We start from the raw sequence: 17374 nt of genomic DNA, 5'->3' as shown, positions 1-17374 counted from the left end.
CAGCAACCCTGCCCTTCTGCAGTGAACCACAACCAACTCAGCAGAGAAGATAACCCTGCAAAAGATCTCAAAGATCCTTTGGAGGTCTCAGCCTTGTTCTTAGGTTTCTGTTTCTAAAGCACGAGGTGAGAGGTGGATGTGTGGTGCAGCAGTTGACACTGCCGGGGACACCAACGTTCCCATTTCTGGGTGCCTCTGTTCAAATCCTGGCTCTGCCTCTGATTCTAGCTTACTGCTCACGGGCATGCTGAAAGGCAGCAGGTGATGGCTCAAGGACTGGATCCCTGCCTCTTATATGGGAGACTTGAATGAGTTCCAGGCTTCTGGCTTCAGCCTGACCCAGCCCCAGCTTTTGTGGAGTTAACCATTTGGGGAGTTAACCAACCAATGGGAGATCTCTCTCTGTCTCTCTTTCTCTCTCTCTCTGCCTTTATTATTGTCCCTTTCCCACCCCCAGTGTTATTTGTTTATTTGAAAGGCAAAGTGACACAGAGGATGGGGGAGGGGGTAAGAGACGGAGACTTCTGTTTACTGATTCACTCCCTACATGGCCAGGAACTTCATCCTGGCTTTCTGGCAGTGGCCAAGCACTTGGGCCATCCTCTGCTATCTTCCAGGCGCGTTAGCAAGAAGCTGGATTGGAAGCAGAGTATCTGAGACTTGAACTGACACTTAATATGGGATGTCAGCATTGCTGGACCTGCTGTGCCACAATGCCGGCCTTACTCTCTCTGCCTTTCAAACAAATAAAAAAGAAAGTTTAAAAAAGAACATGCAGATATTAAATGAACAGTAGGAGAATAGTAAGCCAGTGATAAAACTGCAGGTGATTTTTTTGTTACTATATTACATTTTGGGGGGATAATAAAGTCACATTTCTCCATTCACCAATGTATTACTATCTTGCAGTGTATCCAAGGATGTCATTTTTGGAACTCTGCAGATCAGGAAAACTGTGATTTAAAGTGTGTAAGTACTAATTATATTTCTTTTTTTAAAGATTTATTTATTTATTTGAAAGTCCGTGTTATACAGAAAGAGAAGGAGAGGCAGAGAGAGAGAGAGAGAGAGAGAGAAAGAGAGAGAGAGAAAGAGAGAGAGAGAAAGATGGGTCTTCCATCCACTGGTTCACTGCCCAATTGGCTGCAACAGGCAGAGCTGTGCCAATCTGAAGCCAGGAGCTAGGATCTTCTTCCAGGTCTCCCATACGAGTGCAGACACCCAAGGACTTGGGCCATCTTCCACTACTATTCCAGGCCATAGCAGAGAGCTGGATTGGAAGCAGAGCAGCCAGGACTCGAACTGGCACCCATATGGGATGCTGGCACTACAGGTGGTGGCTTTACCCGCTACACCACAGCACCACCCCCTATATTTCTGTTTTGATACTGGTGTTTCTGCCAAAGACAAGTTACCTAAGGATTCCCATTTCCATTGGTTCAACTAATTTGCTAGAGTCTAAAGAAAAAAATACCACAGCTTGAGTAATTACTTAGTAATGGAAAATAAACTGAGACCAACATTATTAATGCAATAGGAAACCAGGGAAGGTTGATGCAAACCATCGAACCTTGGGGTGCCCAGTTGTTCCAAAACTAAATGGCTTTTTAATAGAATATTAGGTATTTATTAAGTTTCCTAGTTTTGTGCTTCTCAAATTTTAATGTGCAATTGTCTGGGGTCTTGTTAAAATGCAGGTTCTGATTCATTAGGTCTTGAGTGGGGCCTGAGACTCTGTACTTGTAACCAGCTTCCGGGTGTTGAGATGTTGCTGGTCCCCAGACCACACTGGATAGCAGAACCCTATGTCATTTTCAAAGTTTCTTTGCAGGAAATTTAGTGGCAGTCTAATCCAGAGGTCACAGAAATGTGGGTTACTCCACTTGGGATGCCCACATTCCATCCCAGAATACCTGGGTTCGAGTCTCTGATCTGTTCTCCATTCCAAGTTAAAACTAATTGGCATTCTGGGAGGAAGCAGGTCCAAGTCATTGAGTCCTTGCCACTCATATGAGATCTGGATTGAGTTCCAGGCTCCTGATTTCAGCTTGGGTCAGCCCTGGCTGTTGTGGGCTTGTTGGGAAGTGAACTAGCACATGGGAGATCTCTCTCTGTCTTTTTCTGTTGCTCTGTTGCCTTTCAAGTAAATAAAATAAATAAATAAAAGTGGGATATAGGACGGGCATTTTTGCGTAACAGTTAAGTTCCCAGCTCTGGCTGTTGTGGACATTAGGGAAGTGAACCAGCTGATGGGAGCTCTCTCTTTGTCTCTCTCTATCTCTATATATACTCTCTCAGTATATATATCTCTCTCTGCTTTTACATAAACAAACAAAAATGTCAAATGTATGTTCCTTTGTTCAGATTGTTCAAGCCAGATTTAAATTTTGACACTTACCTTCTCTTTTATAACATATCCTTGAAGGCCTCTTTTTTTTTTAAGGATTTTATTTATTTGATAGGTACAGTTACACACACACACAGAGAGAGGAAGAGACAGAGAGAAAGTTCTTCCATCCTCTGAATCACTCCCCAAATGGCCTCAATGGCTGGAGCTGGGCTGATCTGAAGCCAGGAGCCAGGAGCTTCTTCCAGGTCCCCCACATGGATGCAGGGGTCCAAGCACTTGGGCCATCTTCTACTACTTTCCCAGGCCATAGCAGAGAGCTGGTTTGGAAGAGGAGCAGCTGAGACACAAACTGTACCCATACGAAATGCTAGCACTGCAGGCAGATGCTTAATCTACTACACCACAGTGCTGGCCCCAGCTCTTTTCCCTCCCTCCCACCCTTCCTTCCTTCCTTCCTTCCTTCCTTCCTTCCTTCCTTCCTTCCTTCCTTCCAATTTATTTTATTTACTTGAAAGGCAGAGTTACAGAGAGAGAGAGAGAGAGAGAGAGAGAGAGAGAAGGAGAGAGAAAAGGAGAGACAGAAAAATCTTTCATCTGCTTGCTCACTCCCCAAATGACTTCAATGGCCCTGGGCTGGGCCAGGCCAAAGCCAGGAGTCTGGAACTTCAGACAGGTTTCTTCTGTGGGTGGCGGGGACCCAAGCACTTGGACCATCTTCAAAGAACATTAGCAGGGAGCTGGATCAGAAGTGGAGCAGCCAGAACTCGAACTGGCTTCCATAGGGGCGGCTCCCTTAAGAGTTGCCAGGGTCAAAGGCATGGCTGAACCTGTTGTACCCGATGCCCAGCCCTTTGCAGAGTACTTTATAGGAGTTCCTTAATGCCACTCCCAAGTTTACAGCTATGTGCCTTGTAGAATGGCACTTACCAAAAGGAACAATCTATGCTGTTTGGACTTTGTACTAGTGTACACTCATCACAAATACTAAGTTAAATAACTACTTGTCTGCCTATGTGTTTAATGTCTTACTCAAACAGGTAAGCTCCATCAGGCAAGATAGTCTCCATCTTTTTCAGATTGAATCATCTGTGTTGAACACAGTGCCAGGCCAACACCTGCTAAGGGAATGATTGGGAAGCACTATTTATTTCTGGGGGATCAACATAGGAGGCAGTATGGCTGGAGCAGCCAGTGTGGACAGCTTTCATTTCCGCTCTTCCACCCTTGGGCACCTGCAGGCGTTGGTTCATTCTCTCTCCTGGTCTGTCACAGATGCCTTCCTGGGTGACTGGGGATTTCTGGTAGATATCATGCTTTCCTTTTTTCCTGGTGATGCAGACAACATAATGTTTAGAGTTGCTTGTAAAGTCATCTGCCTGATACAGCTCTGGGTCCTCTAATTTGTATTTTTGTTGCTTGTTTGTTAAAAGTGGGGCAAGAAATGGTGAAGACATATACAGTTAAGTGTCATTAAAATTATTTACAAATTCCAGGATTTTAAATAGTTTTGCTTTCCTTTTTCTTTTTCTATGTAGAATGAAACTTATGCCACGGTTTCTGAGGTAAGTTGGCAATCGCTCACAAAAAAAGATGACCTCACTCCACATGTGTATCTCTGGTCTTTAAAAAACTAATGAAATATAAATGAGGAAATGTATTATCAGGGAAAAGACATGCCTCTTTTTTGCATCAAAGTAAACTTATTTTTTAATTTCATTTTCCATGAAATTTTTATTTATTTGAAAGGCAGAGTCACAGAGAGAGAGGGAGAGATACAGAAAGAGAGACAGAGAGAGAATCTTCTATCTGCTGGTTCACTTCCAAAGTGGCTACAACAGCAGGGTTTGGGCCAGGCCACAGCCAAGAGCCAGCAGCTTAATCTGGTTTCCCACGTGGGTGCGGGGCCTAAGTACTTGGGCCATCTTCCGCTGGTTTCCCCGGGTACATCAGAAGTGGAGCAGCTGTCCATATGGGATGTTGGCATTGCAGGCAGTGTTTTTTTTTTTTTTTTTTTTTTTATCATTTAAGATTTTTATTTTAAAAGTTTCAATGAATAGCTGTGAAATGGCTATCCTTTTTGGGAATTATTAACATTTTCCAATTAAAATGTCATATTTCTGAGTTGATTATAGTACAGCACTTTCTTTTTTTTTTTTTAAACTTTTATTTAATGAATATAAATTTCCAGTGTACAGCTTATGGATTACAGTGGCTTTCCCCTCCCATAACTTCCCTCCCACCCGCAACCCTCCCCTCTCCCGCTCCCTCTCCCCTTCCATTTGCATCAAGATTCATTTTCAATTCTCTTTATATACAGAAGATCAATTTAGTATAAAGGTTTCAACAGTTTGCACTCACATAGACACACAAAGTGAAACATACTGTTTGAGTACTAGTTATAGCATCAAATCAAAATGTACAGCACATTAACGACAGAGATCCCACATGAGGAGCAAGTGCACAGTGGCTCCTGTTGTTGACCCAACAAATTGACACTCTAGTTTATGGCACCAGTAACCACCCTAGGCTCTCATCATGAGTTGCCAAGGCTATGGAAGCCTTCCAAGTTTGCCGACTCTGATCATATTTAGACAAGGTCATAAAAGACAGAGTGAGAATAGTAACCAATGATCCTAAGAGTGGCATTAACCAGGTCTGAACAATTATACAGCATTAAGTGGGGAAGAGGACCATCAGTACACACAGGTTGGGAGTAGAGCCATTGGTGGTAGAGTAGAGGTTATGATTACAAAGGAATGAGGCCCAAGTACGCTAGACAGGGTCTAGAACAAAGGACAGAGTCATTCTTAGAGGAGCTAAGAAAGGTGATGTCTAAGCTACAATTAAGTTTTCTGATTGAGAGGCAAATAGAACCTGATAGAAGGGGCTTGATAATAATCTGGTGGGCTTTAGGCCTTGTAAGTTAAGAGGCCCAGACCTATCTATCTCTTCACATGGGGTATATCCTAAGGGAGGTGTGAACCTCCTAGGGGAAGGCACTCTGTTGACTTTCATTACTTGGCTGGCCTGGGAGGAGAGCTGGCCAGGTAAAGGTAGGTGGCAACTCTAACAAGAAATTTACAGTTCTGCCTGCAATGTTGCTGACCCTACTTGACCATCCCCTCAGCTGCAGTGGTCACTTTGGAAGTTGGGCTGAGTGAAGGGCTTTTCAGCTTAGAGCCAATAAGATCTGTGGCTCTGACCTGGGCATCCTTCGACTCCAGGGCAGGTCCTTTTCCAGTGATCCAACTCTTGGCAGAGCTGCCAGGGCTCTTCACAAGCTGACTTCTGCTGAAGCCCAGGCTTACCACATTGAAAGCCACTGCAGTGGACTGGCCTGTTGGGTCTCCTTGAGGGCAGATCACTGTATAGATCAGCCATTAATAGGCCTGCCACCCATTGCTTCTGATGCCTAGCTTTCTTTTCCTCCTGGTTTATGTTAAAGCAGACCAGAGGATGCAAGTCAAGGGAGTGCCCGTGTCCCATCTCTAATCTTCGGTGGCCTGAACTACAAGTCTATAGTCACAGGCATGTTCTGTAGTAGTTTTTCTAAGGTAGACAATGCCCATGAGGAAAATTATATTCTCACTTTAAAACTTTCTTTCCCTTTGGTCTGAAAGGGAGGTTTTTTCTACTTACTGTATACTTTGCTGATGGCGAAGTGAATCTAGCTATGAGATTATTATTTAAGTTCTTATTTTGGCTATGCTATTGCAGAAAAATGTTAGCCATCTCTTTTATAAGGTCTAAAGATTAAATTGTGCGTCCTACAGATTCCTTCATAATAGATTTAGTTTCCTATCTTGAAGAGAATAGAGAAATGAAAGAACAAGTTGGGCTTAGAATAGAGAAATGAGGGAGCAAGTCCTAGATCGCTTGCTGACAATAGCAATATCACATGAATACTTAGCAAACAGTTTCAACCATTAGATAACAACTTAAGAAAACATTTACCAGAAGGTCCAATGCCTTCTTTAAATTTTAAGAATCATGTATTTGAAAACACCTCTTAAATATCTAACATGGTGTAGTTTGTTTAACCAGCAAACTTAAGCACAACCATATAAAATGTTTTTAGTTTCTTTCTACCTACAAGTTTAAAACATATGATACATAGATTCAGGTCACTCAAATTAAAATGTATCTTTGATTGATTTTAGCAGCTTAAATTTATGGACAATCTTATCTATAAGCCATTTAAAATAAGACTCTTAATAAAATTTCCCCATGTGGACATACAATATGTACACACATTTAACATAGCATAATAGACCAATATAGCGTTTTTAATAATAGCTTTTAAAATCTTTAACTCTTTTTGTAGATTGCCAATTGATTTGAATTGCTTTTTTAGTAACCTCAGTTAACCATACTTTCTCTCAGTTGGTACTGTTAATACATTATTGGCTTCATCTGTTTACAGAGCCATCCCAAAGTACTGAATACAATGGAAGTGGCTGGAAAAAGTCCATAGGAACCCATAGGAGGACAGCTACACACAGAACCAACAACGCTTTAGTTTTATGAGCAGCAAATCATATATAACTGTGGATGACAAAAGACTTTAAGTCGCCATGTTTAAAATTATAAACTCATAGACCAAATTTGATCTTGTTACAAGGTGATTATTCAAATCTTTGAAAATAAGCACATATTTACATAACCCATAGCTCTTAATAAAAATTCAGCTGTTTTTGAACAATTAGAATTTCACAGACATCAAGAGAACATAATAGATTACTTTAACACATTGCTTTCACAGAGCATCAGAGTTTAATTCTATGTCAAAGAGAAATTGAGCTTCCTGTGATCTTTTGCTGTGAGGTTTCCTTCCTTTACCTTCTTTCATATTGGTGACCATGTTTCTGTGTTTCTGTGTGTAACACATCTTTAAGCATCTTTTGCAGGGCAGGATGAGTGGCAACAAATTCTTTCAGTTTCTGTTTGCTATGAAAAGTCTTAATTTCACCTTCATTCACAAATCAGAGCTTTGCAGGATATAGTATTCTGGGCTGGCAGTTTTTCTCTCTTAGTACCTGGGCTATGTCTCGCCATTCCCTTCTAGCTTGTAGGGTTTCTGATGAGAAGTCTGCTGTGAGTCTAATTGGAGATCCTCTGAGAGTAATCTGACGTTTCTCTCTTGCACATTTTAGGATCTTTTCTTTAAGTTTCACTGTGGTGAGTTTGATTACAACATGTCGTGGTGAGGATCTCTTTTGGTCATGTTTATTAGGGGTTCTATAAGCTTCCTGTACTAAGATGCCTCTGTCCTTCTCCAAACCTGGGAAATTTTCTGCTAGTATCTCACTGAAAATGCCTTCTAATCCTTTCTCCCTCTCCATGCCTTCAGGAACTCCTAGAACTCGAATGTTGGGTTTTTTAATAGTATCCTGTAGATTCCCGACAATATTTTTTAGATTTCTGATTTCTTCTTCTTTTCTTTGGTTTGCCTGTTTCCTTTCCTGTTCTCTGTCTTCTAAGTCTGATATTCTCTCTTCTGCTTCGCCCATTCTGTTTTTAAGGCTCTCTAATGTGTTTGTCATTTGATCTATTGAATTCTTCATTTCATTATGATTTCTCGTCACTATCACAGTTTCTTGTTCCACTAGTTGTTTCATTTCATTTTGATTCCTCCTTAATATTTCATTTTCACGAAAGAGATTTTCTATCTTGTCCATGAAGGATTTCTGTAGTTCAAGAATTTGTTTTTGAGAAGTTCTTAATGTTCTTAGCAATTTTTTGAGATCTGCTTCTTGCATTTCTTCGATCTCATCATCTTCATAATCTTGCATTGGGGTGTCTTTTTCATTTGGGGGCGTCATAGTGTCTTCCTTGTTCTTGTTAGCTTGGTTTTTGCGTTTGTTGTTTGGCATGTTGGAGATATTTGGTTTCTTCACTGTGGTGTTTTTTCTTGTTACACTATGGCTCTATATTAAGTGGACTGTCTGCTTTCGGTGGAGCCTTAGAGGCTTGAGATGAGTGTGGACTGAGAGCTGTGTTTGGTTCCTCAGGGCTGAGGGTGTGTCAAAGATGACACTCCCAGGTTAGGTGTGGTAAATCTCTCTTTCTTTCTTTTTTTTTTTTTTTTGATTCAAAAGGGAAGTAATTCCGCACAGCTGAACGTACTTGGAAGTAGTTAGCAGGCAAATGATATACCCACAGGAGCCAGAGATTGGAAGCTCTTTCCCAAGGACCACACAGGGAATCTGTGCTGCCCTCAGTGTGGGCTCCAATTCTCCTGCAGTCTCCCACTGGGTTGGCAGGCAGTGTTTTAATTCTCTGTGCCACAGCACCGGTTCATTCATGAACTTTTTGAAGTACTCATATTGTTTAAGAAATAATGATATGAAGAAAAAGTCCATATACATTCAGGACAGATGTAATTTAAAAATATTTTTTGATCCTGGATTGATTGAATTTGCAGATATAGAACTTGAAAATATGGAGAGCTGATTATATACTATGCTAATCTGGTTGAAAGGTGATAATTCCTGGGAGGGGGGAGGTGGAGATGAAAGAGGAAAGAAAGGAAGGTCACAAGCAGCAATACCTCTGCTGATCCTGTTTTTTTTTTTTTTACTGCATTTAATGACAGTGTATAAACAATAGCGTATCATTAAATACATTAAAAGAGAACCCAGTAATTGCAATTTTCATTTTTATTCAACAAATGCTTTGCCAACATTTTTTTTCCCAAATTAACCTTTTATATAATGAACACAAATTTCATAAGTACAACATTAGGAATATATTTATTCTTCCCACTATACTCACCCTCTCACCCAGACTCCCACCCCTCCTCCCTCTCCCCTTCCCAGCCCCGTTATCCATTAAGATTCATTTTCAATTAACTTTGTACACAGAGGACCAACTCTATACTAAGTGAAGATTTTAACAATTTGCACACACACACACACAAATTGTTTGAGAACAAGTGTTATGGTTAACTCTCATAATACAACTCATTGAGGACAGAGGTCCTGCATGGGAAGCTAGTGCACAGTGATTCTTGTTGTTAATTTTTTTTTCAGTCAGTAAGTTCACTACTTTATTAAAGTCACATAAATGATATGACAAAAGTACACAATCGAATGGCATCACTGGTTTGTTATAACGCACAGTGAATTACTAGAATACTACAAGGTGACTCCCACACAGGGGACTGCAGGGAGGGTGCACATTCTCAAGGACAGATCTCTCCAATAGGTTAGACCAGGCAGATTTTACTCCCCAACAATGTGCCTCTGCAAAGATTGGTTAGGAAAGTGGAGGTGTTTTATTTTCTCTCCCAGTTAATAAGCAATAACAAAAAAGGCCATGCACAAATTTTACAACACCTGATAAAAAACAGATACAGAACCTGGTTCATGTCACCAACTCGGCAAGCTTGCGTCTTCACTCCATCATTTTTCTGGTTAGGCCGCTCATGCCATGACTCACTCCAAAATGAAAGGCTATTAGCACTTCAGTGATGCTCACCCATGCACACACAGCAAGACACATGCCCTGTTGCCACCAAGTCACTGTCCCTTCTCCACACAGTTCTTGTTGTTAATTTAACAATTAACACTCTTTTGTATGACATCAGTGACCATGAGGCTCTTGACATGAACTGCCTGGGCTATGGAATCCTTTTGAATCCACAAACTCTGTCAGTATTTAGACAAGGCCATAAGCAAAGTAGAAGTTCTCTTCTCCCTTCAGAGAAAAGTACATCCTTATTTGATGGCTACTTCTTTCTTTTTGGGTCTTACTCACAGATATCCTTCATGTAGAACATTTTTTTAACATGGTGTTTGGCTTTTCATGCCTGAAATGCTCTCATAGGCTTTGCAGCCAGAACAGGATGCCTCAAGGGCTGATTCTGAGATCAAAGTGCTACTTAAAGTGATTGTTATTCTATGAGTCTGCTGAGTGGACTGCTACACATGTTGGAACATTCTCTCCTTTTTAATTCCATCTATTATTACCAGACATTTGATCCTATTTGTATGATCATTTTATTTATTTTTTAAAGATTTATTTATTTATTTCAAAGCAGAGTTACGGAGAGGCAGAGGCAGAGAGAGAGAGAGAGAGAGAGAGAGAGAGAGAGAGAGAGATATTGGTCTTCTATCTGCTGGTTCACTCCCCAGAGGATCAAAATGTCCAGAGCTGAGCCAATCTGAAGCCAGGAGCCTGGAGCTTCTTCCAGGTCTCCCATGCAGGGGCCCAAGAACTTGGGCCATTTTCTACTGTTTTCCGAGGCCATGTCAGAGAGCTTCGAGTTGGATTGGAAGTGGAGTGGGTGGAACTCAAACTAGCACCCATATGGAATGCTGGCACAACAGGTGGCGGCTTTACCTGCTATGCCATAGCGCTGGCCCCCTGTATGATCATTTTATCACTTAATCCTATCTATACATTCACTTTGACCCTTAATATGATCATTTTAACAGAACGTGACATTTTACCACCCAGCTTAATGGGATTTGGGGGTCCCATGGCAAGTTTTTAAACTGTACCCTTAGAAGTAAGTCTATAGGAATGTATGCAGAACTATACAGCTTTACAGTTATAAACTTTCTCGTCCCTCTCTTCTTCCACTCTTATTTTTTTTTTGCCAGGCAGAGTTAGACAGTGAGAGAGAGAGTTATAGACAGTGAGAGAGAGACAGAGAGAAAGGTCTTCCTTCCATTGGTTCACTCCCCTAATGGCTGCTACGGCTGGTGCTGCACTGATCCGAAGCCAGGAGTTGGGTACTTCCTCCCAGTCTTCCATGTGGGTGCAGGGCCCAAACACTTGAGCCATCCTCCTCTGCCCTCCTGGGCCACAGCAGAGAGCTGGACTGGAAGAGGAGCAACTGGGACTAGTACCTGGTGCCCCAACCGGGACTGGAACTCGGGGTGCTGGCACTGCAGGCAGAGGATTAGTCAAGTGAGCCATGGCGCCGGCCTCCACTCTTATTTTTTACTGACATCTATTTTCAGTTGACTTTATAAACATACGATTAACTCCATGTTAAGTAAGGAGTTCAACAAATGTTATGAAGAAAAAAAAGAAACCAAACCAAACAAACAAACAAACAAAAAACCCAAAAAACCAAAAGTGTTTCTGGACAGTCAAGACAAGGGCCGCTCAAATCATCCCTTCTTCAAGTGTCAATTTCATTTCTACAGATTTCATTTTAGGTGCTCTATTAGTTCTCACAGATCAGGAAAAACATATTATATTTGTACCTTTGGGACTGGCTTGTTTCACTAAGTACGATGTTTTCCAGGTTCATCTATTTTTTTGCAAATGACTGGATTGCATTTTTTTTTTACCACTGGGTAGTATTCCATAGTGTGCATATCACATAATTTCTTTATACAGTTTTCAGCTGATGGGCATTTATTTTGATTCCATGTCTTAGCTATGGTGAATTGAGCTGCAACAAACATGGGAGGGGGTGCAGATAACTCTTTTATTTACTGATTTTATTTCCCTTGGGTAAGTTCTCAAGAATGGGATGGCTGAGTTGTTTGGTAGGTCTATATTCAGATTTCTGAGGTATCTCCATACTGTCTTCCATAGTGGTTTTACCAGTTTACATTCCAGAAACAGTGGATTAGGGTACCTTTTCCCCCACATCCTTGGCAGCATTTGCTGTTTGTTGATTTCTGTATGAAAACCACTCTAACTGGGGTGAAGTCTAACCTCATTGTGGTTTTGATTTGCATTTGGCTAGTGACCCTGAATGTTTTTTCATGTGTCTCTTGGCCATTTGGATTTCCTCTTTAGAAAAATGTGTTTAAGTCCTTTGTACATTTCTTTTTCTCTTTTTTTTATAGAAAGTTTTTATTTAATAAATATAAATTTCATAAGTACAACTTTTTGATTATAGTGGTTCTTCCCCCCCATACCCACCCTCCCACCCCCAAACTATCCCGTCTCCTACTCCCTTTCACATCCCATTCTTTATTAAGATTCATTTTTAATTATCTTTATATACAGAAGATCAACTCTATACTAAGTAAAGATTTCAACAGTTTGCACCCACACAGACACACAAAGTATAAAGTACTGTTTGAAGACTAGTTTTACTGTTAATTCTCATGTAGAACACCTTAAGGACAGAGGTCCTACATGGGGAGCAAGTGCACAGTGGCTTCTGTTGTTGATTTAACAATTGACACTCTTATTTATGACATCAGTGATCACCCGAAGCTCTTGTCATGAGCTGCCAAGGCTATGGAAGCCTCTTGAGTCCACAAACTCTGACAGTATTTAGACAAGGCCATAGTCAAAGTGGAAGTTCTCTTCTTTCAGAGAAAGGTACCGCCTTCTTTGATGGCCCCTTCTTTGCACCAGGATCTCACTCACAGACATCTTTCATGCAGGTCATTTTTTGCCACAGTGTCTTGGCTTTTCATACCTGAGAAACTCTCATGGGCTTTTTAGCCAGATCTGAATGCCTTAAGGGCTGATTCTGAGGCCAGAGCTTGCACATTTCTTAACTGGATTGTTTGTTTTGTTGTGGAATTTCTTATATTCTGGTTATTTATCCTTTATCAGTTGCATAGTTTGCAAATAATTTCTCCCATCCTGTCAGTTGCCTCTTCACTTTCCTGACTGTTTTTTTTTGCAGTACAGAAACTTCTCAATTTGATGTAATTCCATTTGTCAATTTTGGCTTTGATTCCATATGCCTCTGGGGTCTTTTCCAAGAACTCTTTGCCTGTGCCAATGTTTTGCAGGGTTTCTTCAATGTTCTCTAATAATTTGATGGTATTAGGTCATAGATTTAGATCTTTAATCCATGTTGAGTAGATTTTTCTGTAGGGTGTAACATAGGAGTCTTGCTTTATACTTGTGCATGTGGAAATCCAGTTTTCCCAGCAAAAGAGACTGTCCTTGCTTCAAGGATTGGCTTTTAGCTCCTTGGTCAAATATAAGTTGGCTATAGATGCTTGGATTGATTTCTGGCATTTCTATTCTGTTCCATTGGTCTATCCTTCTGTTTTTGTACCAGTACCAGTCTGTTTTGATTATAACTGCCATGTAGTATGTCTTGAAGTCCGGTATTGTGATGCTTCCAGCTTTGTTTTTGTTGTATAAGATTACTTTAGATATTTGAAGTATCCTGTGTTTCCATATGAATTTCAGCATAACTTTTTTCTATATCTGAGAAGAATGTTTGGTATTTTGATTGGTATTACATTGAATCTTAAATTGCTTTCAGAATGGACATTTTGATGATATTGATTCTTTCAATCCATGAGCATGGAAGATTTTTCAATTTTTTTGTATCTTCTATTTATTTCTTTAATGTTTTGTAATTCTCATAGTAGAAATTTTTGATGTCCTTGGTTAAATTTATTTGAAGGTATTTGATTGTTTTTGTGAAGGGGATTGATCTTAGAATTTCTTTCTCAGCCATGGCATTGTCGGTGTATCCAAATTCTTTCGATTGTTGTGTATTGATTTTATATCCTGCTACTTTACCAAGCTCTTTTATGAGTTCCAATAGTCTCTTGGTGGAGTCTTTCAGTTTCCTTTTTATATAGAATCATGTCATCTGCAAATAGGGATAATTTGACTTCATCTTTCTCAATTTGTATCCCTTTAATTTCTTTTTGTTGCCTAATGGCTTCAGCTAAAACTTCCAGGAATATATTAAATAGCAATGGTGAGAGTGGGTATCCTTGTCTGGTTCCAGATCTTCCAACTTCCCCCCATTCAATATGATGCTGGCCATGCATTTTTCATAAATTGCCATGATTGTGTTGAGGAATGTTTCTTCTATGCCCAATTTGCTTAGCGTTTTCATCATAAAAGGGTATTTTTTTTTATCAAATGCTTTTTCTGCATCTATTGAGATAACATATGGTTTTTGTTCTTCAGATTGTTAATGTGATGTATCACATTGGTTGATCTGCAAATGTTGAACTGTCCCTGCATACCAGGGATAAATCCCATTTGCTCTGGGTGGATGATCTTTCTGATGTGTTCTTGGATTGGATTGGCTCAAATTTTGTTGAGAATTTTTGCATCTATGTTCATCAAGGGAATTTGTCTGTAGTTCTCTTTCTCTGTTGTGTCTTTTCTGGGTTTAGGAATTAAGGTGATGCTGGCGTTATAGAAAGAATTTGGGAGGATTCCCTTTCTTTCAATTGTTCTGAATGGTTTGAGAAGAATTTGAGTTAGAATTCAGCAGTGAATCCATTCTTTCCTGGGCTTTTCTTTGTTGGGAGGGCCTTTATCACTGATTTAATTTCTGTCTTGATTATGGGTCTGTTTAGGTTTTCTATGTCTTCAGGGCTCAATTCAGGTAGGTTGTATGTGTCCAGGAAGCTATCCATATCTGCTAGGTTTCCCAGTTTGTTGGCATATAGCTCTTTGTAGTAACTTCTGATAATTCATTTTATTTCTGTGATTTCTGTTATTAAATTTTATTTTTCTTCTTTAATTTTTTTGACTTGGGCCTTCTCTCTCCTTTTGTTTTTGGTTAGTTGGGCCAATGGTTTGTCATTTTTTCCCCCAGAAAACTAGCTCTTCGTTTAGCTGTTCTTTTGTGTGTTTTTTCATTTTTTTTTTTTGGCTTCAGTTTTTCTGATTCCTTCTCTAGTTTTAATTATTTCTTTTCTCCTACTAGTTTTGGGTTTAGTTTGCTGTTGTTTATCTAGATCCTTAAGATGTGTGATAGCTCATTTATTTGGTGCCTTTCCAATTTCTTGATGTAGGCACCAATTGCTACAAACTTTCCTCACATTGCTTTTGGTGTATCCCATATGTTTTGGTATGTTGTATTGTCATCTTCATTTGTTTCCCAAACTTTTTTGATTTCTCTTTTGATTTCCTCTATGACCCACAGTTCATTCAGGAGTGTATTGTTCAGTTTCTATGTTTGTGTAAGTTGCAGAGATTCCTGAGTTGCTAATTTCCAGCTTGATTCCACTGTGGTCCGAGAAGGTGCATGGTATGATTTTGATGGTTTTGAATTTGCTGAAACTTGCTTTATGGCCTAGCATGTGGTCAGTTCTAGAGAAACAAGCAAAGGGAGAAGAATGTATATTCTGCAACTATAGGATGAAAAGTCTAGATATGTGTTAGGTCCATTTGGTCCATAGTGTTGATTAACTCCATTGTATCCTTGCTCATTTTCTGTCTGGTTGATCTGTCCATTGCTGAAAATGGAGTATTGAAGTCCCCCATTAGTATTGTATAAGAGTGTGTGTCTGCCTTTAGATCCCTTAACATTTCTTTAGTAGCCAGGTGCCCTGTAATTAGGTGCATATACATTTATATTAGTGACATCTTCCTTTGAATTGATATGTTAATCATTACATAGTGCTCTTCTTTGTCTCTTTTAACAGTTTTTGTATTAAATCCATTAGGATGGCTATACCAGCCTTTTTTTTTTTTAAAGATTTATTTATTTGAAAGTCAGAGTTACATAGAGAGAGGAGAGGCAGAGAGAGAGAGAAAGAGAGAGAGACAGAGACAGAGAGACAGAGAGTGAGAGAGAGGTCTTCCATCTGCTGGCTCACTCCCCAGAAGGCCGCAATGGTCAGAGCTGCGCTGATCCAAAGCTGGGAGCCAGGAACTTTTTCTGGGTCTCCCACATGGGTGCAGGGGCCCCAGGACTTGGGCTATCTTCTACTGCTTTCCCAGGCCATAGCAGAGAGCTGGAATGGAAGTGGAGCAGCCGGGTTTGGAACTGGCACCCATAGGGGATGCTGGCACTGCAGGCCAGGGCATTAACCCATTGTGCCACAGTGCCGGCCCCACTGGCTCTTTTTTGGTTTCTATTAGCGTGGAATATCTTTTTCTATCCTTTCATTTTCAGTCTGTGTGCATCTTTGTTGGTGAGATGTATTTCTTGCAGGCAGCAAATAGATGGGTTTTGTTTTTCACTCCATTTAGCCAGTCTGTGTCTTTTAACTGGAGAGTTGAGGCCATTCACATTCAAGGCGACTATTGATAAATAATGGCTTTTCCCTGCCAGTTTTCCAAAAATGTTACTATTTTTTACTTTGGATTACTTTTGTACTTTTACTGAGAGATTATCTTCCTTTACTTTCTTTCATAGTGATGAACATGTTTCTGTGTTTTTGTGTGTAGCACATCCTTAAGCATCTTTTGCAGTGCTGGATGGGTGGTGACAAATTCTTTCAATTTCTGTTTGTTATGGAAAGTCTTTATTTCACCTTTATTCATAAATGAGAGATTTTCTGGGTATAGTATTCTGGGTTGACAGTTTTTTTTCTCTTAAGACTTGGAATATATCTTGCCATTCTCTCCTAGCCTGTAGGGTTTCTGATGAGAAGTCTGCTGTGAATCTAATTGGAGATCCTCTGAAAGTAATCTGACATTTCTCTTGTGCACATTTTAGAATTTTTTTTTTTATGTTTTACTGTGATAAGTTTGATTAAATGTGTCATGGTGAAGATCTTTTCTGGTCTTGTTTATTAGGGGTTCTGTGTGCTTATTGTACTTGGACATCCTTTTTTTTCTCCAATTTAGGGAAATTTTCTGTTATTTCACTAAAAAGGCATTGTAATCTTTTCTCTCTTTCCACACCTTCTGGAATTCCAGGATCCATGGGTTGGGTCATTTGATAGTAATCTGTAGATTGCCAACAGTATTTTTTTTAGTTTTCTAATTTCCTCTTCTTGTTTTTGGTCTGACTGTATAATTTCCCTTGCTTTGTCTTCTAAGTTGAATATTTCTTCTTCTGCTTCACTGATTCTGTTGTTCAGGCTTTTCCACGGCATTTTTAAAATTGTTCTATTGCATTCTTCATTTCATTTTGATTTCTCTTTAATATTTCAATTTCTTGAAATAATTTTCTTTCATGTCATGTATGATTTCATTAGTTAATGCAGTTTATTCTGATAAACTTCCCTCCTCTCCCCTCCCCTCCCCTCCCCTCCCCTTCCCTTCCCTTCCATGTAGTCTTATGATCAATTTTTTGAATTCCATTTCTGGCATTTCTTTAATTGCATCTTCTTCACAATCTACTATTAAAGTGTTGTGTGCTTTTGGAGGCATCATGTGTCT

At 39.9% G+C, this 17374-nt stretch overlaps 1 protein-coding gene across 1 annotated transcript in view; it reads left to right on the top strand.

Annotated features, from left to right (window-relative positions):
- ROS1 (ROS proto-oncogene 1, receptor tyrosine kinase) overlaps nucleotides 1–17374 on the top strand; it is a 222077-nt gene that overhangs the window by 59641 nt on the left and 145062 nt on the right. The window contains exons 4-5 of the mRNA XM_062187254.1: nucleotides 910–969; nucleotides 3886–3912. Of these exons, the coding sequence (XP_062043238.1) occupies nucleotides 910–969; nucleotides 3886–3912 (87 nt within the window). The remainder of the gene's footprint in view (nucleotides 1–909; nucleotides 970–3885; nucleotides 3913–17374) is intronic.

The sequence above is a fragment of the Lepus europaeus genome, chromosome 3 (assembly GCF_033115175.1).
Source record: "Lepus europaeus isolate LE1 chromosome 3, mLepTim1.pri, whole genome shotgun sequence".
Classification (NCBI taxonomy): domain Eukaryota; kingdom Metazoa; phylum Chordata; class Mammalia; order Lagomorpha; family Leporidae; genus Lepus; species Lepus europaeus.
Note: the sequence above shows the minus strand (reverse complement) of the source record. Positions and strands in the feature narration are given on the sequence as shown.